General features: G+C 47.4%; 1 protein-coding gene across 1 annotated transcript; it reads left to right on the top strand.

Annotated features, from left to right (window-relative positions):
* The first annotated feature begins 10,536 nt into the window (after positions 1-10,536).
* On the top strand, positions 10,537-17,881 carry pth4 (parathyroid hormone 4). Its single transcript, XM_079556740.1, has 3 exons — positions 10,537-10,563; positions 12,784-12,875; positions 17,474-17,881. The coding sequence occupies exons 2-3, from the start codon at positions 12,784-12,786 to the stop codon at positions 17,730-17,732; spliced, it is 351 nt and encodes a 116-aa protein (XP_079412866.1). The 5' UTR covers positions 10,537-10,563; the 3' UTR covers positions 17,733-17,881.
* Positions 17,882-27,345: the final 9,464 nt, after the last annotated feature.

Genomic DNA, 27,345 nt, shown 5'->3' with positions numbered 1-27,345 from the left:
TTTTTTTTTTTACAAAAACTTTGTCAGATACTGAGAGGGCACATTGGCGCATTCCAAAAATCCTAAAACTAAGACCCTAGGGAAAAAACTTTAAAAGACAAACAAACAATAAGGGCAGTAGCAATACTGTAATTTCAGATTGAGGGAAACAAAAGGGCGCACAGCGCCCCCTTGCTTTGGGAAGGGCGGTCGGCGAGTGCCGATAATTGCCACTTTGCGGCTATATCATGCATTGGTTTTATATAATGCTTTTCTGGACACTCAAAGAAGCTTTACTTTGCATTACACTGAGTTCCAAATTATTATGCAAATGACATTTTTCTAAGATTTTCTAAATTGTCAACTCAAATGAGAGTCAGCATAATTTTCAAGTCTTTAACTGGTGGTTGAAAAAATCTCCCAGTGAAAACAGTATTTTTTCAAAAATAAATATAATAAAAACCTCAAAATCTACTGTTCCAAATTATTATGCAACTCATCGTTTCAATACATTTTAAAGCTTGTAATTAACTGAAAATGGTCATTTGTTGAATTTGCAGCATTAGGAGGTCATACTTACTGAAATCAAAAGCTATTTCAATCAAAAAAATATTAACAGGTCAAGTTATATTTTACCATAGGAGCCCTTGTGTGATAGCAGCTTCAAAATTCTTAAATCCATTAAACTTGTGAGTTTTTAGAGAGTTTCTGCTTGGATTTCTTTGCAGGACGTCAGAATAACCTCCCAGAGCTGCTGTTTGGATGAAAACTGCCTCCCACCTTCATAGAAGTTTTTTTTCTTGAGGCTCCAAAGGTTCTCAATAGGGCTGAGGTCAGGGGAGGAGGGGGTCCACATCATGAGCTTCTCTCCTTTTATGCTCATAGCAGCCAGTGATGCAGAGGTTTTCTTTACAGCAGGACATGGAGCGTTGTGATGCATGAAGAGGATCTTGTTCGGGAAAACACGGCTCTTTTTGTAGCTTAGAAGACAGTTGTCAGTCAGAAACTCCACATATTTTCCAAAGGTCATTTTCACACCTTCGGGGAGCCTAAAAGGGCCTAAAGAGACTGACCAGCTCTCTCCCCATGATTCTGGCCCAAAACATGACTCCGCCCCCTCCTTACTGACGTCACAGCCTTGTTGGGACATGGTGGCCATTCACCAACCATTCACTACTCCATTGATTTGACCATCCAGCATTACACGGCCTCATCAGTGAACAAGACTGTTTGAAAATGAGTCTTCATATATTTCTGAGCCACTGCAGCCGTTTCTGTTCATCAGCTTCAATAGTTTAGAAGGTTTATGCACAACTGCAGCCTCTGGAGGGTCCTACACCTTGATGTTCGGGAGACTCCAGAGGTACCAGCAGCTTCAAATACCTGTCTGCTGCTTTGTAGCATCTGTTCTCTTAATCTGATGTGTTTGTCTGGCAGAAACCGTCCTTATTGTGCATTTACAGTGCCTCTCGAAAGTATTCATACACCTTGAACTTTTGCACATTTTGTCATGTTTACAACCCTAAACATAAAGATTTTATTTTGATTTTTTTACTGAACGTTCACACACAAGTAACAGACAACTGTGAAGTGAAAGCAAAATGATACATGATTCTGTTATTTTTCAAAAAATAGAAAAGTGAAAAGTGGGGCGTGCATAAGTATTCATACAGCATTTTCTGAGTGCATTAAATTTGCCTTTAAAACATTCCTAATGACGGCAGAATGTTCACACCTTGGCCTAACCATTAGATAGAGGCACCTGTGTGTAATCTACTCTCAGTATAATTTCAGCTGTTCTTTTAGGCCCTCAGAGCTGTGGTCGGAGTGTATTGGTCACTAAACAACATCATGAAGGTCAAGGAGCACCAGAGAGGTCAGGGATAAAGTTATGGAGAAGTTTAAAGCAGCATTAAGTTATAAGATTTCCCAAGATTTAAACATCTCCACGGAGCAACTGTTCAATCCATCATTCGGAAATGGAAAGAGTAAAGCACCACTGCAGACTTACCAAGACACGGCTGTTCATGTAAACTAACAAACTGAACAAGGAGAGCACTGGTAAGAAATACAACCAAGTGCCCCAAGATAACTCTGGAGGAGCTGTGAAGTCCTGCCGCTGAGCTGGGGGAATCTGTACATGGGACAACTATAAGTCTTACTCTACACAAATCTGGCCTTCATGGACGAGTGGAAGAAGAAGGCCATTATTGAAAGGAGGCCATAAGAAATCCCGTTTGAAGTTTGCTAGAAGTCATCTGGAGGACACAGCTCCATGTGGAAGAAGGAGCTTTGGTCAGATGAGACAAAAATTGAACTTTTTGGCCCAGATGCAAAACTTTTTGTATGGAGCAAACCTAACACTGCTCCTCGTCCTGAGTGCACCATCCCCAGTGTCAAATATACGGGGGGAGCATCATGCTGTGGGGCTGCTTTTCCTCAGTGGGGACTGGGGAGATTGTAAGAATAGTTTTGAAGACGGATGGAGCCAAATACAGGGACATTTTGGAGGAAAACCTGCTGGAGTCAGCAAGAGAACTGAGGCTGGGGCGGAGATTCACTTTCAGCAGGACAATGACCCGAAGCACAAAGCTAAATCTACAATGGAATGGTTCAATAAAAACATATTAATGTGTTAGAATGGCCCAGTCAAAGTCCTGACCTAAATCCTATTGAAAATCTGTGGAATAATCTGAAAACTGCTGTTCACAAACGCTCTCCTTCTAATTTGACAGAGCTTGAGTTGTTTTGTAAAGAGGAATGGGCTAAAATGTCAGTCTCTACATGTGCAAATCTTGTAGAGTCAGACCCAAAAGACTTGTGCTGTTATTGCAGCAAAAGGGGGTTCCACAAAGTATTAATTCATGCTGTATGAATACTTATGCACGCCCCACTTTTCACTTTTCTATTTTTTGAAAAATAACAGAATCATGTATCATTTTGCTTTCACTTCACAGTTGTCTGTTACTTGTGTGTGAACGTTCAGTAAAAAAATAAAAATAAAATCTTTATGTTTAGGGTTGTAAACATGACAAAATGTGCAAAAGTTCAAGGTGTATGAATACTTTCGAGAGGCACTGTATCTGCATAAACCGGAGTGTGCTCTGAATCATCCACAAATCTCTTATCAGTATGATGATTCTGCTTAATCTTTCATGAAATGTCAAAGGTTTTCATACCTAGACCAAGGCATTCAACTATTTCATGCTTTTCATCAGCAGAGAGACCCTTTTTCTTTCCCATATTGCTTGAAAATGATGATCTGCTTAATAAAGTGGAACACCCTTTTTCAGTAGTTTTTCCCTTAACTGGGCTTAACCTGAAAGCTAATCATCCCAGGTCTCTGAGATTAATGTCAGTGATTCATAGAGCCCTGAGACACGATACCATCCATGAGTTTCATTATTTTATTTTATTTTGTTACCTTTTTGACACAAAAATACAATTTGCATAATAATTTGGAACACAGTGTATTCATTCACTCCATACTCTACTATTGTAGCCACAGCTGCCCTGGGGTAGACTGACAACCACAGGCAACCATCGGCCCCTCAGACCACCACCACCACTCACTCACTACATTCGCCCGGCGGTCTCCCATCGACGTCCTGACCAGGCCCTTCCTGCTGAGCTCAGCTCTGACCGGGCAGGGCAGAGGGGGTTTGGTCTTGTTTTCCTTCCACGTCTCCACGGCGACTCTCTCCTATACGTCCACCATCCATGCACGGGTCTGAAAGGTCCTAACGAGTCCTGGTCCGACGAGCGCCTCAGAGCCCCAATGCATCGCCATGACGATCAGTGTGCGTGGCGACGGGACATCGGCGTATCCAAGGCCCGGGTATCCCATAATGCACTCCTCCACAAGCGACGTGTTCCACCAACGTAAAGCATCGCTTTAACGACAGGAACAAGAGACGGAGCTTCTTCATCACCGTCTGTGTTTTTACAAAGACTTACAAACATCCATCTTTAACCTCTTAGCCCCGTGCATGGGTGGTGGAAGCTAAAAGCTCCAGTAAAGATGCTTTTAGATTTGGGTAAAGCTGAACTAGAGATAATGTGCCCTGGAAAACTATTAACACACAAGTCAAATAAAGAAACTTTTTCATTTCATTTTCACAGTTTATTCTTTTTTTCATGGTAATGCAACAAAAAATAAACAACTATTCAACAAAAAAACACAAGACGCCTCACCGACGGCAAAACCCCACATGATGAGCTCTGTGCTGTGTTGTATTAAAAAAACATGGTTTGAGTGGCAGCTGTGGAGAGATGTGTGACCCGGCACCTGCCTGCCCTTCATTACTGACTGACTGTGTTATTCCCTAAAATAGTTGGTGTGTTAACAAAGACAGGAGTTAGCAGAAGTTGAGAGGAGCTACGCCCCTGACATGGAGTCAACTTTCACAGTTATGCTGATGTTACACAGTTATACATCTCCATGTCTCCTGATGACACCAGGCCAAGAGAAGCACTTTTTAACTGCATTTTAGAATCAAATCCTGGATGGCAGAAAAATTTCTCCAGCTTAACCAGGACAAAACTGAAGTTTTAGTCATCGGCCCTGAGGCCCAGAGAGAGAGACTTTTACCCAAACTACAGTCACTGTCTATGAATCCTTCCTCACAGGTGAAGAACCTGGGCGTGATTTTTGACTCTGAGCTGACTTTTATTCCACACATTAAAGGAATAGGCCACCGTTTTTACATACTAAGATATGTTCTTACCTCACTTTAGTCGAGTTAATATATCCCCGTCTGGTCTTTGTCCGTGCGCTCTGTCAGGCAAACGGAGCACATACGCAGCCTCTCCCACATGTCATATAGCTCCGAAAAAGCTCACGCTAGAAGCTACCAAGCTCTTCCACGTGTTCCCTATTTAAATAAAGTTACGTGAAGTGTTTTCATGCAAAGTATATTTACACAGAAATGTAACATGTCGATTTTATAAGCAAATAAAAAGGGGGACTATATTGTGAGGCGTAATGATACGAGGAGTAAAACGTCCGCGTAGTAACTCCTAAAGACTTCCCCCGCTCACTTCCGTCAATAACCTTTAGGAGTTACTGCGCGGACGTTTTACTCCTCGTATCATTACGCCTCACAATATAGTCCCCCTTTTTATTTGCTTATAAAATCGACATGCTACATTTCTGTGTAAATATACTTTGCATGAAAACACTTCACGTAACTTTATTTAAATAGGGAACACGTGGAAGAGCTTGGTAGCTTCTATCGTGAGCTTTTTTGGAGCTATGTGACATGTGGGAGAGGCTGCGTATGTGCTCCGTTTGCGTGACAGAGCGCACGGACAAAGACCAGACGGGGATATAGTAACTCGACTAAAGTGAGGTAAGAGCATATCTCAGTATGTAAAAACGGTGGCCTATTCCTTTAAGAATATCACAAAAAAGAACATAGCCAGAATCCACCCCATTCTCTCTCGGGCCAACACGGAGACGCTCATGCATGCTTTTATCACCAGTCGTATCGACTACTGTAATGCCCTGCTTTCCGGTCTTCCCAAAAAGAGGATCTCAGGTTTACAACTTTAACAAACTTCAGCAGCTCGTGTCCTGACGAAGACCAGGAGGCGGGACCACATTACACCGGTTTGAGAATCGCTGCACTGGCTCCATGTGGATTTCGGCATCGATTTTAAAGGACCTATATCATGCAAAATCGACTTTTTGGAGCTTTTAGCCATGTTGTTTTGCTATTTCCGTATCAAAAATACCCCCAGAGTGGTTTTTGGCTTCATTCACGCAAGTCTCAGTAATCCTCCTGAATCCTGCTCTGAGCAGCTGCTCCGCCCTCTGCTGGTGAACGACTGAGTTGTGACTCTGACGTATTTTACGTCATAGTGTCAAACAGGAAGAGCACAACTTCTGCAATGTAATGCATTACAGCCTGATTTTAATTTATAAAACAGCTTAAAAAAAAAGGAAAAAAAGGAAGCACTTCCAGGTACGGGCTGAAAACAAACGCACCCCTGAGCGTCTGAGCAGACGTCATGTTTGCACTGAAGGATGTGAAGATGGAGCTCTTTCTAAACTATTCTGGACACGCCTGTTCTTTATTCTTACCTAACGATAATGTCACGGAGAAAAGTGACTTCACTCAACCTTCGTAAAGAAGAAGCTGTGTTGCAGATGTCAACTCCTTATAATTGTATCATGAAGTAACTTCACTTATTGCTCTGATATTTATATTTATTTTACTGCTAATAATGCACGGGCAGATCCGCTCGGAGAGAGGGGGCGGAGTTAACTGAATCGAAGCGTCTTGTCTTCCGGGTTTGAAAAATACCCCCAGAAAATACTTATATTTCTCACAAAAAATAGTTCTCCATAGTGGTAGAGGTACAATATATCATATAAATACCTATACTTTATTTTGGGATGGCTTAAGTAGCATAATACAGATCCTTTAATGTTCTTTTAATGTTTTTTAAATGTCTTAATGGTCTTGGTCCTTGTAATCTGTAAAGCACCTTGTGATACCTCTCGGTATGAAAAGCGCTTTATAAATAAAGTTTGATCTATTGATTGATTGATTGACAGTCCCACTCCTGCTCACCCTGTGCTGAAGAGCATGTGTATATGTATTTGTGATGAGCCCTATATGCTGTATGGTGTATTGAAAAGCGAGGTAAACGTCAATGTGAATCTTCTGCATAAAAAAGGACAGAGACAGGTTTAAATGTTTAGTTTAGTTTAGTTTAGTTTATTTGAGCAATTTCAAGTTCCAAGTTTTTACAAAATGTGTGCTCTTATTTTCAGACATATTAGTTACAAAGACTTTCTCAGAGGAAGTTATTACGCACTTTCTTTCTCTCACACAAAATGGGAAGGAGAAGACGTTCATCAGAGTGACGCAGCGCTCAGGACTCATGTCAAGAAATGTGGAAACAATGGGAGAAGAACAATCAAATGAGAAATCTGGGTCTGCATGATGGTTCAAAGACAGGCCGACATCTTTTTCAGTCCCCAAGTATTTGAAGTACTGCACCTGGTCCACCGGCTGACCTTGGATGCAAAAAGCAGACAGAAAAAGCTCCAAACGGTGATAAAGTTAGAAGTGACCTCTTCCACACACACAAAGACCAGACAGGTACGTATCAACTCGTCTAAACTCAGGTAAGAACAGATCTCAGTATGGATAAACGGTGACCTGCTCCTTTAACAAATGAGTGAGTCTTACCCCCTGACTGATCAGCTGGTATTATTATTTCTAATCAAACCGCTCACAGCAAGTAAGGCTCACCTGGACTCTTTCACAGGCTGCACTGAGGAGCACTGGCTGTAAGTTCATTGTATGGACATATTTTCTGATGACTCTGTGCTTGTAAGTCTCCTGACAGCAGCCTCCACCGCGGCCGGTTACATCACTGGTGTTGAGGAACTGTCTGGATGGTGCAATGATCATGACCTGCAGATGAACAGACTGTGGAGACACTGGACTGGATCAATTGGAGATCACAGTCCAGTGACCATCAACAACTGCAGGTCTCTTCTTTAATAAGCTCCCGGGAGTGCATATAGACAGTGACTCAGGCTGGAACACACAGGTCACCAGCGCCTGTGCAGAGGTTCACCAGAGGCTCCACCTTCTTCAGTGTCTCAGAGGGTTCGGGGTGTGCAGGAACATCATGGTGATCTTTTATACAGCCGCCTTAGAGTCCATGCTGCGGTATGGTATCACTTGTTGGTTTGGGAATCTAGGGGTGAAACCTAAATCTCAGATCACCAGCCTGGTCAAAACAGCAGGGAAAATCGTAGGGACATGTTTGTTATCCCTCAGCAGCTGTTTGATGAATCCACCGGGAACCAGGCCGGACCGTGCCATTATAATAGGTATAAGAATTCTTTATCTAGCGCTGTGAATCTCCTGAATAGTGAGTTGGAGAAGAGACGAAGAAAATGACTTTTTGTGCTATCACTAAAGTGCACTTGTGACAATGGTGTTGTATGGTGATTGTTTACACACACACACACACACACACACACACACACACACACACACACACACACACACACACACACACACACACACACATATACGTATATATATTGTGTAACTTTGAGCTGCTGCCCTGTTCCAATACAATTTATCCTCTGGGGGAGATTAATAAAGGAACCAACCAACCAACCAACCAACCAGCCAGCCAGCCTGGAGCTTACAACCTCATATGAAAACAGATTTATTTATTTTTGGTTATTGGATTTTTGTTGAATTTTTGTCACTTTTTGTTGCTGTGTTTTCACCCTCATTTACGTGTCATTTTGATCACGGTTTTTCAGGAGGCTTTTAGATGTGGTTAGAAGTGGAGAAAATGTGCTATGTTCAGGCGGGGGTTAAGTACGTAACATGTCATATATTATATATATATTTTGTAACTCGTTACTTTTATAATAAGTTCACTGGTGTTCTCCAGCTGTGTGTCCGTGAGAGCTGCAGCCCAGTGGAAATAATCAATAAATGAAACCGGACGAAGCTGCAGCCAGACGGACCTGAGGGTGAAGCACCCAGAGTCTGATCTCATCAGTCCAGACGACCCTTCCAAAACTTTACATCAAAAATGAGAATTTTCCAGGACAGACTTTATGACTGCACCGCTAAAGCCGTTTGAATGTTTTCCTCCAGACTCCCCCAGAGTAAGAGGTGTCTGACACGCCGACACGTCAGGTAAACGTTTCCCAGGTTAAGAGCGGCTTTTCTTGGTGTTTCCTTGGTGTTTGCGTTGGGTTAAAGCCGCCCTTTGTTTTGTGCAGACCTTTGTCGCTGAGCGTTTAAACTGGTCTGTGCGGTGCAGATAGTTCCTGATCCGCTCCACAAACCGCTGCGTTTAAATCCAAATCTGTGCTTTGTCATGAAAATATAAAAAGAATAATAATCTATCTGCCTGAAAACAGCAGGAAACGGATTAAAAAGCACGTCACGGCTCCAGCGTCTCTGAGTCACGTTTACACCAGTGTTTCTGCACGTCTTTAAAGGCATTGTGCCAAAGTCCTGGAATGTCCAATCCAACTTTATTTACACTGCACTTTCAAAACAACAGGGCAAAAAAAAAAAAGAGTAAAAAACTCACAATAGACATAAACAAATACAAAGGCAACGACAAAGTCAAGTGTGAAAAGCCCTGGGAAAAGGTGCTCCCTCGGAGGCTCAGCCCAGCACACAGCGCGTTACAATGATGGAGACGGTTAGTTACAAAAGCGGGAATTCAAATCTCGAAGTGACAGAACAGGTTTTACTTTGAATTTGGGCATATAGTTTATGATAGGTGTCCAGTCTCACACCTCGGTCAGTTACGACAGGCTTTACACAGTGGGTCAGAGCCCAAATCACTGGACTGAGGAAGCTTCACAAGGCCCAAATACCACAACCTCAGTTTTTTCATCATTTAAAAACAAAAGATTTAATGACATCCAGATCTAACTTTCCTCCACACACTATAAGAGTTGTTTGGCATGTACATGTACATTTACGTATTCTCTGCATAGCGGTGAAAAGAAATGCCATGTTTGTGAAAAATAGAGCCCAGAGAAAGAAGAGACAACGACAAAAGAAGAATGGCCCAAGAATGGAGCCCTGAGGTACTCCACACTTGAGAGGGGCTGCAGAGGATAGGCACAAAATTGTCTTTCTGTGAGGTAGGACCTCCACTACCTCTGGCACCAACTCCAACGCCGACACAGTTTCTAATCGGGACAGAAGTCTGCGGTGTCCACTGTGTCGTTGCATTAATCTCAACCAGAATGACTCCGTGGCCACTCAGTCAGTATGTCCGTTAAAAACTCTCAGTAGAGCAGTCTCAGTGCTGCGCCGGGATTTAAATCCGGACTGGAAACTTCTCAAACTGTTGAAATCAACGGATGTTTAGAACAGGTTGAACATTTGACGTGACAGATGTGTCTAAGCCAGGCTTTTTGAGAAGAGGTTTCACACAATTCCAGGTTTAAGACGACAGTGCAATAATACATTTTGAGCCACAGTAACAGACGAGGTGGGAGGGTTCAGGCTAACAGCAATTTCTCCAAGAAAAGTAAAGCTGACAGACATTGATCAAATAGCACTGAGACATGGCGGACACAGATGGATCCTGGAGGAGCTGATCAGAAGTCCAAGAACACTGATTTAGGACATTCTGTATGATCTGAAACAACACACGAGGGCTGTTACAATTTGACGCCTCATTTGAAAGCTAAGACATAATGATTGTCACGTTTTCGTCCTATATGGCTGTGTTTTTGTTGCTTTTTGACACGTTTTGGTCTCATTTTTGTGGTTTGATCTCAGTTGCATTAGTAAGATAAAGGTCGGTTTTGTTGAGGGTTAAAGAGTGCCTCCTCCGTGTCGCGTTTTTCCAAAATCCTTTTCTCCGAGCCGCGTGTATTGTCATTATTCAAATTCCCGACGCCGCTGTCGTCAATAATCTGAGTCAGACCCGGGTGTGGGAGGGGGGAGGAGGGGGCGGAGCAGGCGAGGCCGGGGGGGAGGAGTCACGTATATGAGGCGCCGCGCTCGTCCCCCTGAGCACATTTCTCCGTCCGGTCGAGAAGACGCTGCTCTTGAGGACACGGTGAGTCTTTCCTCGTCTCTTTCACTCTTCACCGAGCGGCGCAGGTGTAGGGCAGGGCGCCGATACATTCTGTTCCATATCGATACCTGAGCGATACTTTCTTCCGATACTTAATCCCTGTATTTACATCACTTATCTGCGTCACTTTATCAACCACGTGCATTATGATGTAAACCTGCACTGCCAACACTGACTTTAACATCATCTTTATAGTCTGTTATAGTTGTCCTTGGTAGTCATTGTATATGAGATACCACTATTTACTATTTATTGGGTTTTTTTGTCTCACATGTCCTGCCTATTTGGACACCTGAGTGTTTCTGAGAGATGAATGTAAGAAGTGCATTTCTTCATTGTGAGATCAATAAAGGCTTATCTTATTTGATCTGATCTGATCTTAAAGTATTTGTCATATAGAAGCATGAAACAGATTAACAATGTTCATTTATTTATTTTCCCTCCACTTCATTTCTTTTACATTTGTATCATTTGTTTGAGGTGAAACAACCAAGAAATCTCCTTAAAGGGGCTAGATGCAAGTTGGTCGTTTTACACTCACTGCTGCCACCTCAGGTCATACGTGTAACTGCAGCTTCTATATTAAGCTCGTGCATGACGGCACTTCAGACGCGAATTAACACCTTTCTGAGTGACAGTGCAGGATTTTAGAGGCAGTTGTGGTGAACAGGTCTGGGCTTATTCTACACATGAGGACATGGAGGAACATGTAGGGGGAGGAAAATACTTTGGAATTGCTCACATTTCTGCCTAAATTGGTGATCTGATCTTTACCAAAATCATAAGAATGATTAAACAGTGTCTGCTTAAACTAATACCACCCAAACATTTACATTTGATCATATTCTTTTTATTTAAAACAGCCTCACACCATGATTCTCCTGCTCCATACTTAACTTTGCGGAAAAGGGCTTTGATGTCGATGTGCTTGTTCCTCCCAAACTGTTCAACAGCACTACTGGCTAATATACTATGGACGGATGAAAGCAAAGTTGAATAGTTTGTATTAGATAAGACAATATGAATGAGAAAAAAAGGACAAAAACATTCTTTTAGCCAGCTGAGGAAGGAATGTTACGAGAAGGCGATCAGAATCAGAATTGTATTTATTGTTTATTGTCACAAACTAGGAATTATTCTCGGTACAATCGTGCAACATAGAACATAACGACACAGAATTTAGATAAACTATAGAAACTTTAAAACTATAAGGCTATAAGGGTTATTATGTTCATGAGTCTGATACAGAGTTACTGGGTCTTGTTATCGTTCATGAGTCTGATGGCGGAGGGGAGTAAAACTGTTCAAGTGGCGGGATCTATGGATCTGGATAGACCGTAGCCTCCTGCCTGAGGGGAGAGGGTGAATAGTCCGTGTCCAGGATGAGAAGGGTCAGCTGTGATCCCACCCACACACCTCTGGGTCCTGGAGGTGAACAGCTGATGCTTGTCCCGGGCTTGGAAGCGCCGGGGTACCACACCGTGATGGAGGAGGAGAGAAGGGACCACACAGCGATGGAGGAGGTGAGGATGGACTTGATGATGGCCGTGTAGAACTTCACCAGCATCTTGGTCGACAGCTTAAGTTTCCTCAGCTGCCACAGGAAAAAAACATCCTCTGCTGGGCCTTCTAGATGAGGGAGCTGATGGTTGGCTCCCATTTGATGTCCTGGGTGATGGTGAAGAAGTCCACAATGGAGATGGGGGTGGGAGAGTCTGTCAGGGCGAGGGGGGGGGGCGGTGGGCGGTGTCTTTCCTGAAGTCCACGATCATCTCCACTGTCTTCTGGGTGTTCAGCTCCTGGTTGTCGTGGCTGCACCAGCCGGTCCACCTCTCTCCTGTAGGCGGACTCATCACCGGCCGAGACGAGCCAGAAGAGGGCGGCGTCGTCCACAAACTTGATAAGTTCAGCGGACTGGTGACTGGAGGTGCAGCAGTTTGTGTACAGGGAGAAGAGCCTGGGGGAAAGTACACAGCCCTGAGGAGATCCAGTGTTTGTAGGCTGAGTCCCCGAGATGATCTTCCCCAGCCTCACGCTACTTACCTGCAACCAGTAATGAAAAATATGAATATTGCACGCCCAATAACAAAACATCAGGTTTGGTAAGGCCAAAATATAAGCTGTAAATATAAACGAGGTACTAAACTCTCTTCATGTGGAAGTATCTCCACACTGAAGAACCATATCTTGTGTTTGGTTCAGATGCTGCTCTCTCTCCGACCGCTGCAGAGCGCTTTGCTGCCGCTGATGATGATGATGATCCTCGTCTCCCCAGGACTCGGACAGAGCGACAGGTCAGAGTTCAACACAACCTCAGCAATATCTCCCTGGTCCCTTCAGTCACAGCTTTGTCTTTCTCCGATCTCTCTCCTCTTTCTCTCTCCCCTCTCGCTCTCTTTCTCTCTTTCTGTCTTTCTGTCTCTCTTTCTTTCTCTCTCCTCTCTCTCTCTCTCTCTCTCTCTTTCCTCTTTCTTTCTCTCCCTCTTCTCTCTCCTCTTGCTCTCTCTCCGATATCTCTCTCTTCTCTCTCCTCTTTCTCTCTCTCTCTCCTCTTTCTCTCTCCCCTCTCTCTCTTTCTCTCTCCTCTCTCTCTCTCCTCTTTCTCTCTCTCTGATCTCTCACTCTCTTTCTTTCTCTCCCTCTTCTCTCTCCTCTTGCTCTGTCTCCGATCTCTCTCTTCTCTCTCCTCTCTCTCCTCTTTCTCTCTTTCTTTCTCCCTCCTCTTTCTCTCCGATCTCTCTCTCTTTCTCTCTCCTCTTTCTCTCTCCTCTTTCTCTCACTTTCCCACTCTCTCTCTTTCTCTCTCCTCTTTCTCTCCAATCTCTCTCTCATCTCTCTCCTCTTTCCCCCTCCCCCTCTCTCTTTCTCTCCTCCCTCTCCCCTCTCTCTCTCTTTCTCTTTCGCTCTCCTCTTTCTCTCTCTTCTCTATCTCTCTCTGTCCTTCTCTCTCTCCTCTCTCTCCCTCACCTGTCCCTCACTTGTCCCTCACTTGTCCCTCACCTGTCCCTCACCTGTCCCTCACTTGTCCCTCACTTGTCCCTCACTTGTCCCTCACCTGTCCCTCACCTGTCCCTCACCTGTCCCTCACTTGTCCCTCACTTGTCCCTCACTTGTCCCTCACCTGTCCCTCACTTGTCCCTCACTTGTCCCTCACTTGTCCCTCACCTGTCCCTCACCTGTCCCTCACCTGTCCCTCACTTGTCCCTCACTTGTCCCTCACTTGTCCCTCACCTGTCCCTCACCTGTCCCTCACCTGTCCCTCACCTGTCCCTCACTTGTCCTTCACCTGTCCCTCACCTGTCCCTCACCTGTCCCTCACCTGTCCCACACCTGTCCCTCACCTGTCCCTCACCTGTCCCTCACTTGTCCCTCACTTGTCCCTCACTTGTCCCTCACTTGTCCCTCACCTGTCCCTCACCTGTCCCTCACCTGTCCCACACCTGTCCCTCACCTGTCCCTCACCTGTCCTTCACCTGTCCCTCACCTGTCCCTCACCTGTCCTTCACTTGTCCCTCACCTGTCCCTCACCTGTCCCTCACTTGTCCCTCACTTGTCCCTCACCTGTCCCTCACCTGTCCCTCACCTGTCCCTCACTTGTCCCTCACTTGTCCCTCACTTGTCCCTCACCTGTCCCTCACCTGTCCCTCACCTGTCCCTCACCTGTCCCTCACCTGTCCCTCACCTGTCCTTCACCTGTCCCTCACCTGTCCCTCACCTGTCCTTCACTTGTCCCTCACCTGTCCCTCACCTGTCCCTCACTTGTCCCTCACTTGTCCCTCACCTGTCCCTCACCTGTCCCTCACCTGTCCCTCACTTGTCCCTCACTTGTCCCTCACTTGTCCCTCACCTGTCCCTCACCTGTCCCTCACCTGTCCCTCACTTGTCCCTCACCTGTCCCTCACCTGTCCCTCACCTGTCCCTCACCTGTCCCTCACTTGTCCCTCACCTGTCCCTCACCTGTCCCTCACCTGTCCCTCACCTGTCCCTCACTTGTCACTCACCTGTCCCTCACTTGTCCCTCACCTGTCCCTCACCTGTCCTTCACCTGTCCCTCACCTGTCCCTCACCTGTCCTTCACTTGTCCCTCACCTGTCCCTCACCTGTCCCTCACTTGTCCCTCACTTGTCCCTCACCTGTCCCTCACCTGTCCCTCACCTGTCCCTCACTTGTCCCTCACTTGTCCCTCACTTGTCCCTCACCTGTCCCTCACCTGTCCCTCACCTGTCCCTCACCTGTCCCTCACCTGTCCCTCACCTGTCCTTCACCTGTCCCTCACCTGTCCCTCACCTGTCCTTCACTTGTCCCTCACCTGTCCCTCACCTGTCCCTCACTTGTCCCTCACTTGTCCCTCACCTGTCCCTCACCTGTCCCTCACCTGTCCCTCACTTGTCCCTCACTTGTCCCTCACTTGTCCCTCACCTGTCCCTCACCTGTCCCTCACCTGTCCCTCACTTGTCCCTCACCTGTCCCTCACCTGTCCCTCACCTGTCCCTCACCTGTCCCTCACTTGTCACTCACCTGTCCCTCACTTGTCCCTCACTTGTCCCTCACTTGTCCCTCACTTGTCCCTCACTTGTCCCTCACTTGTCCCTCACCTGTCCCTCACCTGTCCCTCACTTGTCCCTCACCTGTCCCTCACCTGTCCCTCACCTGTCCCTCACTTGTCCCTCACCTGTCCCTCACCTGTCCCTCACTTGTCCCTCACTTGTCCCTCACCTGTCCCTCACCTGTCCCTCACCTGTCCCTCACCTGTCCCTCACTTGTCCCTCACCTGTCCCTCACCTGTCCCTCACCTGTCCCTCACCTGTCCCTCACTTGTCCCTCACTTGTCCCTCACCTGTCCCTCACCTGTCCCTCACTTGTCCCTCACTTGTCCCTCACCTGTCCCTCACCTGTCCCTCACCTGTCCCTCACTTGTCCCTCACTTGTCCCTCACTTGTCCCTCACCTGTCCCTCACCTGTCCCTCACTTGTCCCTCACTTGTCCCTCACCTGTCCCTCACCTGTCCCTCACCTGTCCCTCACTTGTCCCTCACTTGTCCCTCACCTGTCCCTCACTTGTCCCTCACTTGTCCCTCACCTGTCCCTCACCTGTCCCTCACCTGTCCCTCACTTGTCCCTCACTTGTCCCTCACCTGTCCCTCACTTGTCCCTCACTTGTCCCTCACCTGTCCCTCACCTGTCCCTCACCTGTCCCTCACTTGTCCCTCACTTGTCCCTCACCTGTCCCTCACCTGTCCCTCACCTGTCCCTCACTTGTCCCTCACCTGTCCCTCACTTGTCCCTCACCTGTCCCTCACCTGTCCCTCACCTGTCCCTCACTTGTCCCTCACTTGTCCCTCACCTGTCCCTCACTTGTCCCTCACCTGTCCCTCACTTGTCCCTCACCTGTCCCTCACTTGTCCCTCACCTGTCCCTCACCTGTCCCTCACCTGTCCCTCACTTGTCCCTCACTTGTCCCTCACCTGTCCCTCACTTGTCCCTCACCTGTCCCTCACCTGTCCCTCACCTGTCCCTCACCTGTCCCTCACTTGTCCCTCACCTGTCCCTCACCTGTCCCTCACTTGTCCCTCACTTGTCCCTCACCTGTCCCTCACTTGTCCCTCACTTGTCTCTCACTTGTCCCTCACTTGTCCCTCACCTGTCCCTCACTTGTCCCTCACCTGTCCCTCACTTGTCCCTCACTTGTCCCTCACCTGTCCCTCACCTGTCCCTCACCTGTCCCTCACTTGTCCCTCACCTGTCCCTCACTTGTCCCTCACCTGTCCCTCACCTGTCCCTCACCTGTCCCTCACTTGTCCCTCACCTGTCCCTCACTTGTCCCTCACCTGTCCCTCACCTGTCCCTCACCTGTCCCTCACTTGTCCCTCACTTGTCCCTCACCTGTCCCTCACCTGTCCCTCACCTGACCCTCACCTGTCCCTCACCTGTCCCTCACCTGTCCCTCACCTGTCCCTCACCTGTCCCTCACTTGTCCCTCACCTGTCCCTCACCTGTCCCTCACCTGTCCCTCACCTGTCCCTCACCTGTCCCTCACCTGTCCCTCACTTGTCCCTCACCTGTCCCTCACCTGTCCCTCACCTGTCCCTCACCTGTCCCTCACCTGTCCCTCACCTGTCCCTCACTTGTCCCTCACCTGTCCCTCACCTGTCCCTCACCTGTCCCTCACCTGTCCCTCACCTGTCCCTCACTTGTCCCTCACTTGTCCCTCACTTGTCCCTCACCTGTCCCTCACTTGTCCCTCACCTGTCCCTCACCTGTCCCTCACCTGTCCCTCACTTGTCCCTCACCTGTCCCTCACCTGTCCCTCACCTGTCCCTCACCTGTCCCTCACTTGTCCCTCACCTGTCCCTCACCTGTCCCTCACCTGTCCCTCACTTGTCCCTCACCTGTCCCTCACTTGTCCCTCACCTGTCCCTCACCTGTCCCTCACCTGTCCCTCACCTGTCCCTCACTTGTCCCTCACCTGTCCCTCACTTGTCCCTCACTTGTCCCTCCCCTGTCCCTCACCTGTCCCTCACCTGTCCCTCACCTGTCCCTCACTTGTCCCTCACTTGTCCCTCACTTGTCCCTCACCTGTCCCTCACCTGTCCCTCACTTGTCCCTCACTTGTCCCTCACCTGTCCCTCACTTGTCCCTCACCTGTCCCTCACCTGTCCCTCACTTGTCCCTCACCTGTCCCTCACCTGTCCCTCACTTGTCCCTCACCTGTCCCTCACTTGTCCCTCACGTGTCCCTCACCTGTCCCTCACCTGTCCCTCCCCTGTCCCTCACCTGTCCCTCACTTGTCCCTCACCTGTCCCTCACTTGTCCCTCACGTGTCCCTCACCTGTCCCTCACTTGTCCCTCACCTGTCCCTCACCTGTCCCTCACCTGTCCCCCCCCCTCTCCAGTCGCAGGGCGGTGTCCGAGCACCAGCTGATGCACGACCGCGGCCGCACCGTGCAGAGCCTGAAGCGCCTGATCTGGCTGTCGTCGGCCATCGAGGGTCTGCACACGGCGCAGACTCGCAGCTCTGACCTCGCTGACCTCGCTGACCTCACCGACCTGCCCCCGGAGCTGCCCGCGGGCCTCGCCCTGGATCCGGACCAGGCCAGTCTGGAGCGGATCAAAGACGTGCTGCGCCAGTTCTTCAAGTCCGTCAAACAATGAGGACGATTGAGAGCGTTTGGAGTCAGTGTCACGGCCGGGTCCTGTATCCGCTTCGTCCAGGCTTCAACTACTTTATAATTAGTTTCAGAAAGTTTATTTTCCTTCGAACCTGCTGCTGACGCTTATTTTATCAAACCACTGACATTTAGTCGATGACACATTTTTCATCACACTTTGACTAAAAAGATTAAAAATGAGGTATAGTGGCTTTAAGTAACTATGGTGCTCTCATCGCTGAACACACACTATAATAATTAAGAATAGACTGAGGGGGCGTGGCCAACCAGAGCAGAACCTGCAAAAAGAGATCAATTACCTTCTTAAAGGAATAGGCCACCGTTTTTACATACTGAGATATGTTCTTACCTTAGCTTTGACGAGTTCTTTAGGGCCTGTCTGATCTTCACCCGTGCCTTCAGTCACGTAAACACAGCGCAGACGGCGTTAGCATTTAGCCTCTCCCTCTCTCCACTATAGCTCCAAAACAGGTCAAGATAGAAGCTACCAAGCTCTTCCACGTTTTCCCTATTTGAATATGGTTACGTGAAGTGTTCCACTACAAAGTAAAATTAAACAATGTGGATTTTCTAAGCGGATAAAAGGGGGGACTATATTGTAAGGCGTAATAATACCAGGAGTAGTTCGAAATCCGCGCAGTAATCTTCACTTTACTGCGCAGATGCCAAATTACTCCTGATGAAAGCTTAGGTAAGAACATATCTCAGTATGTAAAAACGGTGGCCTATTCCTTTAACTCCACCTGAACTGAGCACACTTTCTCCAGTTCAGCTTTACCCAAATCTAAAGCTTTGTGTCAAAATAGTGACAAACGAGGATGAAAACACAAAAAGAACATGAAAAAAGTGACAACACGATGAGGAAAAAGATTCTTTATATCAGTTTATATCGGATGTCTTATCTTTCAGATGAGGCGTTACACACTGGCCTATAGGCTGTGAGCTCCAGTCGAGAAGCTTTTGGATTTGGGTAGAACTGGAGAAAATGGACTCGGTCAAGGCGGGGGTTAAGAGGTTAAAGGACTTTAAAAATGCAGGAAATATACTGTCAAACACTGTTTTTTTTACATTTCCTGGCAGAACATGGCACTATATCGCACATATATGATGTCAAACTTTGGCGGTTTGCAGTAAATGGTTCCATACTTTGGGCTACAATGGTGAGGTAGATCGTCTTTGTGTCTCGGATTGGAAGATTTATGAGAAAAATGTCCACTTCAGCTGAACTCCTGCTTTGTGTTTCAATTTTGAGTCCAATTACAAATACTTTTTAATGCAAATTTGGCACAACTTAATGAAGGAATTTTCATGCTTTGTAACAACCCACAGAGACACTGGGTAAAAGGAGAAAATACAACTGGCATGTGGCATACAGATATACAACTGTAATGTGGTTAAAAGCTGGAAAACATGGATTTTTGTCGGATACAGGACCTTTAAATGACCGGTGAAAACATGTGAGTAATGTGAGTCAGAGATTTGACAAAGCTGTAAATGGAATTGTATTTTCTTGGTTGGTTTTATTGTAAAAATATGTAAAATAAACGCTGTACATATAAGACGGAAAATAATGTTTTTGTGGATCATTAAAGGCTGGTGTCGAACTCATGTGCGAAACGTTCATTTTCTGTTCAATAAAAGAATGAGATGAACCGAGGCCTGTGTCTTTGATTTAAAGAAAAAGAAGAGAGCAGAATGGTCTGGGACTACAGCGAAATATGGCGACTTTGGGAAATTTCAACTTTAAACGCCGTTTATGAGACTTATTTATCTTCCCATTTAGACACGTTATAGAGTTCTGAAATCATTGAGATAAACAAAACAAATAACATGGTATTAAAACAGGTTTCAGATAGTGAGTTGGACCATTCCATGACCTAAATCTACAGTGGGATCATTTGGCTGGTTTTATGAAGTTTATTTGTGTCGCAGGCGTGAGAGGAACCTCATTAACATATTGTTTAGTCATTTTGCAAATGTTGCAGCAAGTTGTGAAGGAGTTAGCTTGAATTTGGCAAAAACGAAATGCAGCTCTTGTCCTCGGCTTTGTAACTTTGACAGTTTTTATACAAGTGCTCATTATATTATTATATATTATTATAGAATGGCCTCGACAATGAAAATTATGTCACTTTATTTTACACTACCTTGATGTTTTGTACCTAACTATATTTAGTACAATGTAATGTGCTCTGTAACAATGTGTAATCACTTTTACGTTTAGGTTAGATACACAATGTATTAACTTGTATTAATTAGTACTTTGTAGGTACGTAATGTAATAGGACACGAGACCCTTAAGGTTAGGGTTTTATTACAGTATGTACCTACAAACTAAATACATATTCCATTGTGTATATAACCCATAGCTTGGCTATCGCCAGACAAAATATCACAGGTGATATTTAGTCTGGGGACCACTAATTCATGTTCTGTAAGAGAGGTGAGATTTACGATGGTCCATATCCGTTTATTGTGCTGAATGTCTCTCATATGCGTCTGCACGTGGTCATAGCCAATCGTATCATCGTATCAGATGACGTACGACGTGCCCGCTGTAAACTTTCAGCTAAACTATTTAGAACACGGCTGTCGCCGCTGTCATGTTGGATCTGTAAATAAAGTTTTTTTCATCGTCTTGCCGTCCCTCCTCGTTCTGTGATTGGTCCCAAATCCATGTGAAAATATCGGCCATGGTCCCCAGGCTGTTTTGCCGTTCCAAATGATTCGATCTCTGCACAGCAGCATGAGGGTTCCCAGGCTATGTAACCCACAGGTTATTACACATTGTTACACGTTGTCCGCGGACGATTTTTTCTGCCAGTCCAGCCCTGACCAGGACCAAAACACCCTGAGAATTGTACAGTTTTTAAAGTTTTATTACAAAAATGAAGCTAAAAGGCTACGACGGAGAGGGCAGTGTTAATGGACTGGAGCATGTTGGTTTTTTTGTGCATTGTGGGAGAGTCCAAAGTTGGTACACAAGAGTTACAGTAGGTTCTGGCCTGGATCCCGGCTGGACGGTGCCATGCCATCGGTCCCACGTCTCATTATTATTCTCATTTTCTCAAATGTCCCATTTATGTCCCATTTATTCCAAAAATGTCCCATTTGTGTCCCAAAACTGACCCATTGGTCCGAAATCCGGTTAATTTATTATAATCCGTTAAAATAAGTTAAACGTTCAAATAATCCTTATATTTTCATGATAATTATTTATACATTTAAACAGTTAATTAATGCCCAAACTCAGAGCACATCTCCGCTGTTTATGGTCGGACCAACATGACTTCAGACCCTGTTTTTGGACTAATGGCACTTGTACTCAATTGGACATAATGAGACTTTGGACTGATGGGTTGTCGGACTGATGAGCCGACCCCGGCTGGACAGAGGACAAACAGGAGTGAATAACATGCTTTCCGTGGCTCAGCTTGTTGTGCTTCCTTGGCCTGCCGTGGCGGCGCCCACGCAAACTTCCGGAATAAGGTGAATTGGCTCCCGCTGCTGTTGGTGTGAATGTGGTGTGAGTGAGAAAAAAGATTAAGTTCACACCTGCCAACTAATTCAATGAAGCATGGCCCAAAGCAAACAAAGGAAAACTCAAGCAAGAAAAAACACACTCAAAACTAAAGAGGCAGGTGGGTTTTGCTGCAGAGACCTGGCAACCAAATTATTATGCAAATTGTATTTCAGTGTCAAAAAGGTAAACAAAAAAACTTTTTCAATGAAATTCATGGATGGTATCGTGTCTCAGGGCTCTTTGAATCACTGACATTAATCTCAGAGACCTGGGATGATTAGTTTTCAGGTTACGCCCAGTTAAGGGAAAAACTACTGAAAAAGGACGTTCCACTAGAAAAAGGATCTCTCTGCTGCGTGAAATAGTTGAATGCCTTGGTCTAGGTATGAAAACCTTCGATATTTCATGAAAGATTAAGCTTAATCATCGAACTGATAAGAGATTTGTAGATGATTCTGAGCACACTCGGGTTTGTGCAGATAATGGCACAATATGGACGGTTTCTGTCAGACAAACACATCAGATTATGAGAACAGATGCTACAAAGCAGCATACAGGTATTTAAAGCCGCTGGTGCCTCTGGAGTCTCCCAAACATCAAGGTGTAGGACCCTCCAGAGGCTGCAGTTGTGCATAAACCTTCTATCCGGCCTCCCCTAAACTGTTCATTGAAGCTGATGAACAGAAACGGCTGCAGTGGCTCAGAAATACATGAGGACTCATTTTCAAACAGTCTTGTTCACTGATGAGGCCGTGTGACCCTGGATGGTCAAATCAATGGAGTAGTGGATGGTTGTTGAATGACCACAATGTCCCAACAAGGCTGTGACATCAGTAAGGAGGGGGCGGAGTCATGTTTTGGGCCAATCATGGTGAGAGAGCTGGTCAGCAGAATACCTGTGCATCACTGGCTGCTATGGGCATAAAAGGAGAGAAACTCATGATGTGGACCCCCTCCTCCCCTGACCTCAACCCTGTTGAGAACCTTTGGAGCCTCAACAAAAAAAAAACTTCTATGAGGGTGGGAGGCAGTTTTCATCCAAACAGTAGCTCTGGGAGGCTTTTCTAACATCCTGCAAAGAAATCCAAACAGAAACTGTCCAAAAACTCACAAGTTTAATGGATTTAAGAATTCTGAAGCTGCTCAAAGAACGGCTCCTATGTTAAAATATAGCTTCACCTGTTAAGATGTTTTTGAATTCAACAAATGACCATTTTCAGCTAATTACAACCTTTTAGAATGTATTGAAACGATGAGTTGCATAATAATTTGGAACAGTAGATTTTGAAGACTACTGACTTCTATGGACGTACACCAATCAAGGACCGAGACGTCGCCCGGCATGGCGCAGCCGGGGCCCCACCCTGGAGCCAGACCTGGGGTTGGGGCCCGAACGCGAGCGTCTGGTGGCCGGGCCTCTGCCCACGGGGCCCGGCCGGGCACAGCCCGAAGGGACGACGTGGGCCCGCCCTCCTGTGGACCCACCACCCGCAGAGGGATCCGTAGGGGTCGGGTGCTAAGAGGACTGGGTGGCAGTCGAGGTCGGGTGCCTCGACGACCTGGTCCACATGCACAGCTTCTGGCGTTCGGGACATGGAACGTCACCTCGCTGGGGGGGAAGGAGCCTGAGCTTGTGCGGGAGGTTGAGAGATACCGACTAGATATAGTCGGGCTCACCTCCACGCACAGCTTGGGTTCCGGATCCCAACTCCTGGAGAGAGGCTGGACTCTCCATTTTTCTGGAGTTGCCCGCGGGGAGAGGCGGCGGGCTGGGGTGGGTTTGCTCATATCCCCCCAGCTCAGCCGTCACATGTTGGAGTTCACCCCGGTGGACGAGAGGGTCGCGTCCCTACGCCTTTGGGTCGGGGACAGGTCTCTCACCGTTGTCTCGGCCTACGGGCCCAACATCGGTGCAGAGTACCCGGCCTTCTTGGAGTCCCTGGGAGGGGTACTAGATAGTGCTCCGACTGGGGACTCCATTGTTCTACTGGGGGACTTCAACGCCCACGTGGGTAACGACAGTGAGACCTGGGAGGGAGTGATTGGGAGGAACGGCCTCCCCGATCTGAACCCGAGTGGTGTTCTGTTATTGGACTTCTGTGCTAGTCACGGTTTGTCCATAACGAACACCATGTTCGAGCACAAGGGTGTCCATAAGTGCACGTGGCACCAGGACACCCTAGGCAGGAGGTCGATGATCGACTTTGTAGTTGTGTCGTCTGACCTCCGGCCGCGTGTCTCGGACACTCGGGTGAAGAGAGGGGCGGAGCTGTCAACCGATCACCACCTGGTGGTGAGCTGGATCCGCTGGCAGGGGAGGAAGCTGGTCAGACCTGGCAGGCCCAAGCGTGTTGTGAGGGTCTGCTGGGAACGACTGGCGGATCCCTCTGTCAGTGGGGTCTTCAACTCCCACCTCCGGAAGAGCTTCACCCAGATTCCGGGGGAGGCGGGGGACATGGAGTCCGAGTGGACTCTGTTCTCCTCCTCCATTGTTGATGCGGCTGCTCGTAGTTGTGGCCGTAAGGTCTCTGGTGCCTGTCGCGGCGGCAACCCCCGAACCCGGTGGTGGCGCCCGGAAGTAAGGGATGCCGTCAAGCTGAAGAAGGAGTCCTACCTGGCCTTGTTGGCTTGTGGGACTCCTGAGGCAGCTGAGAGGTACCGGCAGGCCAAGCGTGCTGCGGCTCGTGCGGTCGCGGAGGCTAAAACTCGGGTCTGGGAGGAGTTCGGGGAGGCCATGGAGGAAGACTATCGGTCGGCCTCGAAGAAATTCTGGCAAACCATCCGGCGCCTCAGGAGGGGGAAGCAGTGCTTCACCAACACTGTGTACAGTGCGGGTGGGGAGCTGCTGACCTCGACTGGGGATGTCGTCGGACGGTGGAAGGAGTACTTCGAGGACCTCCTCAACCCCGCCGTCTCGTCTTCCGATGAGGAAGCAGAGGCTGGGGACTTGGGGGTGGGCTCGCCCATCACCGGGGCTGAAGTCACCGAGGTGGTGAGAAAGCTCCTCGGTGGCAAGGCTCCGGGGGTGGATGAGATTCGCCCTGAGTACCTTAAGTCTCTGGATGTTGTAGGACTGTCTTGGCTGACACGTCTCTGCAACATCGCGTGGCGGTCGGGGACAGTGCCCCTGGATTGGCAGACCGGGGTGGTGGTCCCTCTCTCTAAGAAGGGGGATCGGAGGGTGTGTTCCAATTACAGAGGAATCACCCTCCTTAGCCTCCCCGGTAAGGTCTACTCCAGGGTGCTGGAGAGGAGGATCCGGCCGATAGTTGAACCTCGGATTCAGGAGGAACAATGCGGTTTTCGTCCTGGTCGTGGCACACTGGACCAGCTCTATACCCTCCGTCGGGTGCTCGAGGGTTCGTGGGAGTTCGCCCAACCAGTCCACATGTGTTTTGTGGACTTGGAGAAAGCGCTCAACCGCGTCCCTCGTGGTGCCCTGTGGGGGGTGCTCCGGGAGTATGGGGTCCGGGGCCCTCTGCTAAGGGCTGTCCGTTCCCTGTATGACCGCAGCAGGAGCTTGGTTCGCATTGCCGGCAGTAAGTCAGACCTGTTCCCGGTGCGTGTTGGTCTCCGCCAGGGCTGCCCTTTGTCACCGGTTCTGTTCATTACTTTTATGGACAGAATTTCTCGGCGCAGCCAGGGGCTGGAGGGTGTCCGGTTTGGGAGCCTCAGAGTCTCATCTCTGCTGTTTGCGGACAATGTTGTTCTGATGGCTTCAACGAACCAGGACCTTCAGCACGCACTGGGGCGGTTTGCAGCCGAGTGTGTAGCGGCCGGGATGAGGATCAGCACCTCCAAATCCGAGGCCATGGTTCTCCACCGGAAAAAGGTGGTTTCCCCTCTTCAGGTCGGTGGGGAGTCCTTACCTCAAGTGGAGGAGTTCAAGTATCTCGGGGTCTTGTTCACGAGTGAGGGACGGATGGAGCGTGAGATCGACAGACGGATCGGTGCAGCGTCAGCAGTGATGCGGTCGCTGTATCGGTCTGTCGTGGTGAAGAGGGAGCTGAGTCGGGGCAAAGCTCTCGATTTACCGATCGATCTACGTTCCCACCCTCACCTATGGTCATGAGATTTGGGTAATGACCGAAAGGACAAGATCGCGAATACAAGCGGCCGAAATGAGTTTCCTTCGCAGGGTGGCTGGGCGCACCCTCCGAGATCGGGTGAGGAGCTCAGCTACCCGGGAGGAGCTCGGAGTAGAGTCGCTGCTCCTCCACGTCGAAAGGAGCCAGCTGAGGTGGCTCGGGCATCTGTTTCGGATGCCTCCTGGTCGCCTCCCGCGGGAGGTGTTCCAGGCATGTCCTAGTGGGACAAGGCCTCGTGGAAGACCCAGGACACGGTGGTGGGACTATGTCTCCGAGCTGGCCTGGTGTCGCCTCGGGGTCCCCCCAGAACAGCTGGAGGAGGTGTGTGTGGATCGGGAAGTTTGGGCATCTCTGCTGAGACTGCTGCCCCCGCGACCCGGCCCCGGATAAAGCGGAAGAAAATGGATGGATGGATGGATTTTGAATTTTTTATATTTATTTTTGAAAAAAAATACTGTCATCATTTGAGTTGACAACTTGCAATAATTTGCATAATAATTTGGAACGCAGTGTACAGGGGCAAAAGTGTTTACATGTTTGCACTCACCTTTTAGGGGTATTATAATGTGTCTTCATGGCTGTTAGAGAAATAACAGTATATAAATAATGGTGTTCAAGAGGATAGATAAAAACAGTCAGCAGTCTGGATGTCTTATACAGGAGAAGTTTATTTACCATTGGTGCGGGACCCGGAGACATGAACTCGAGACACTGCGCTCGTCCTACCATTCAAGTCTGTCTGTGCTTCCAAAAGAGATAAATACCCTCTCAGAGCGTCAGACTGATACACAAGCAAACATTCAGTGGCTGAGAGTGGGCGCCTGAGCACCACAGTCAAAGCTATGACAGAGAAAGTGCAACTTTGCAGCTTGACCCAGTATGATAAATAGCAATTTAATGTTATCCTCTAACAATGGCGAGAATCTCTATTTGCGCCCTTTTGAATCGGTATTGCCCCTGGCCTCAGTCAGTTTGTTCTGGAGCACTGCAAACACTGCAAACATCAACTTTATTTCCCCCACATAAAAAGTTTGTTTTGTGTTGTCGTCACTTTTGTTTTTCATTGCATTTTCATCACTTTTTTCAAGAAGCTATTAGATTCGGGTAATGGAGAAAATGTGCTTGATTCAGGTGGAGTTAAGAGGTTTACCAACCCCCGCCTTAACCAAGTGCATTTTGTTCAACTTTACCCAAACCTACAAAGCCCATCTAAACGGATAATTTTCCTCATCACTTTCTTGGCTTATTTTTTCATTGCTTTTTTAATCAATTTTCATCACATGTTTGTCGCATTTTAACCTCTTAACTCCCGCCTGAACCGAGAGCATTTTCTCCAGTTCAGCTTTACCCAAATCCTGTAGACCAGTGTAACACCTCAAGCTAAGATCTACAAAGCTCATCTAAATGGATCTTTTTCCTCCCGTCATCAGATTTTTTTCCATCCTTTTTTTTTGGGGGGGGGGGGGGGGGGGGGGGGGCATTCAACTCATTTTTTTCAACTCACTTTTTTGTCATTTTTTGTCACTTTTTCTTTTTTTTTGTCTTTTTTTGTCATATTTTGGTTAATTTTTTGTCTTTTTGGTCATTTTTTGTCACTTTTTTGTCAAAGTTTTCTCACTTTTTTGTCACATCTTCATCATTGTTTTCATCTCAGTTCTGTCGCTATTTTCACACCTTTTTTCCAGAAGCTTTTGGATTGGGGTAAAGCCAAACTGGAGAAAAGGTGCTCGGTTCAGGTGGGAGTTAAGGGGTTAATCGCTTTTTGAAGCTTTGTGTATTGTGTTGTTTTTTTTTGTCACATCTCTGTCACTTTTCTGATGTGTTCTCATCTCATTTTTGTTGCTTTTTTTTTTTACACTTTTTTCAAGAGTCTTTTAAATTTGGGTAAAGCTGATAAACAGTATGCGCTCGGTTGAGGCGGAGGATGTTTTTATTGCGCAATCCTCCCCCGGGCCGACGCACTCCTGTCCAGGAGAGGGCGCTGT

This window comes from Gobius niger (assembly GCF_951799975.1).
Source record: "Gobius niger genome assembly, chromosome: 5".
Classification (NCBI taxonomy): Eukaryota; Metazoa; Chordata; class Actinopteri; order Gobiiformes; family Gobiidae; genus Gobius; species Gobius niger.
The sequence above is the reverse complement of the archived record's forward strand: the minus strand, read 5'-3'. Positions and strand labels throughout refer to the sequence as shown.

Bases quoted from the DNA above. Each gene is read 5' to 3' on its own strand.
- pth4 (XM_079556740.1), top strand. From the start codon at position 12,784: ATGCTGCTCTCTCTCCGACCGCTGCAGAGCGCTTTGCTGCCGCTGATG. The intron at 12,876-17,473 runs GTCAGAGTTCAA...CCCCCTCTCCAG, and splicing joins GGACTCGGACAGAGCGACAG to TCGCAGGGCGGTGTCCGAGC.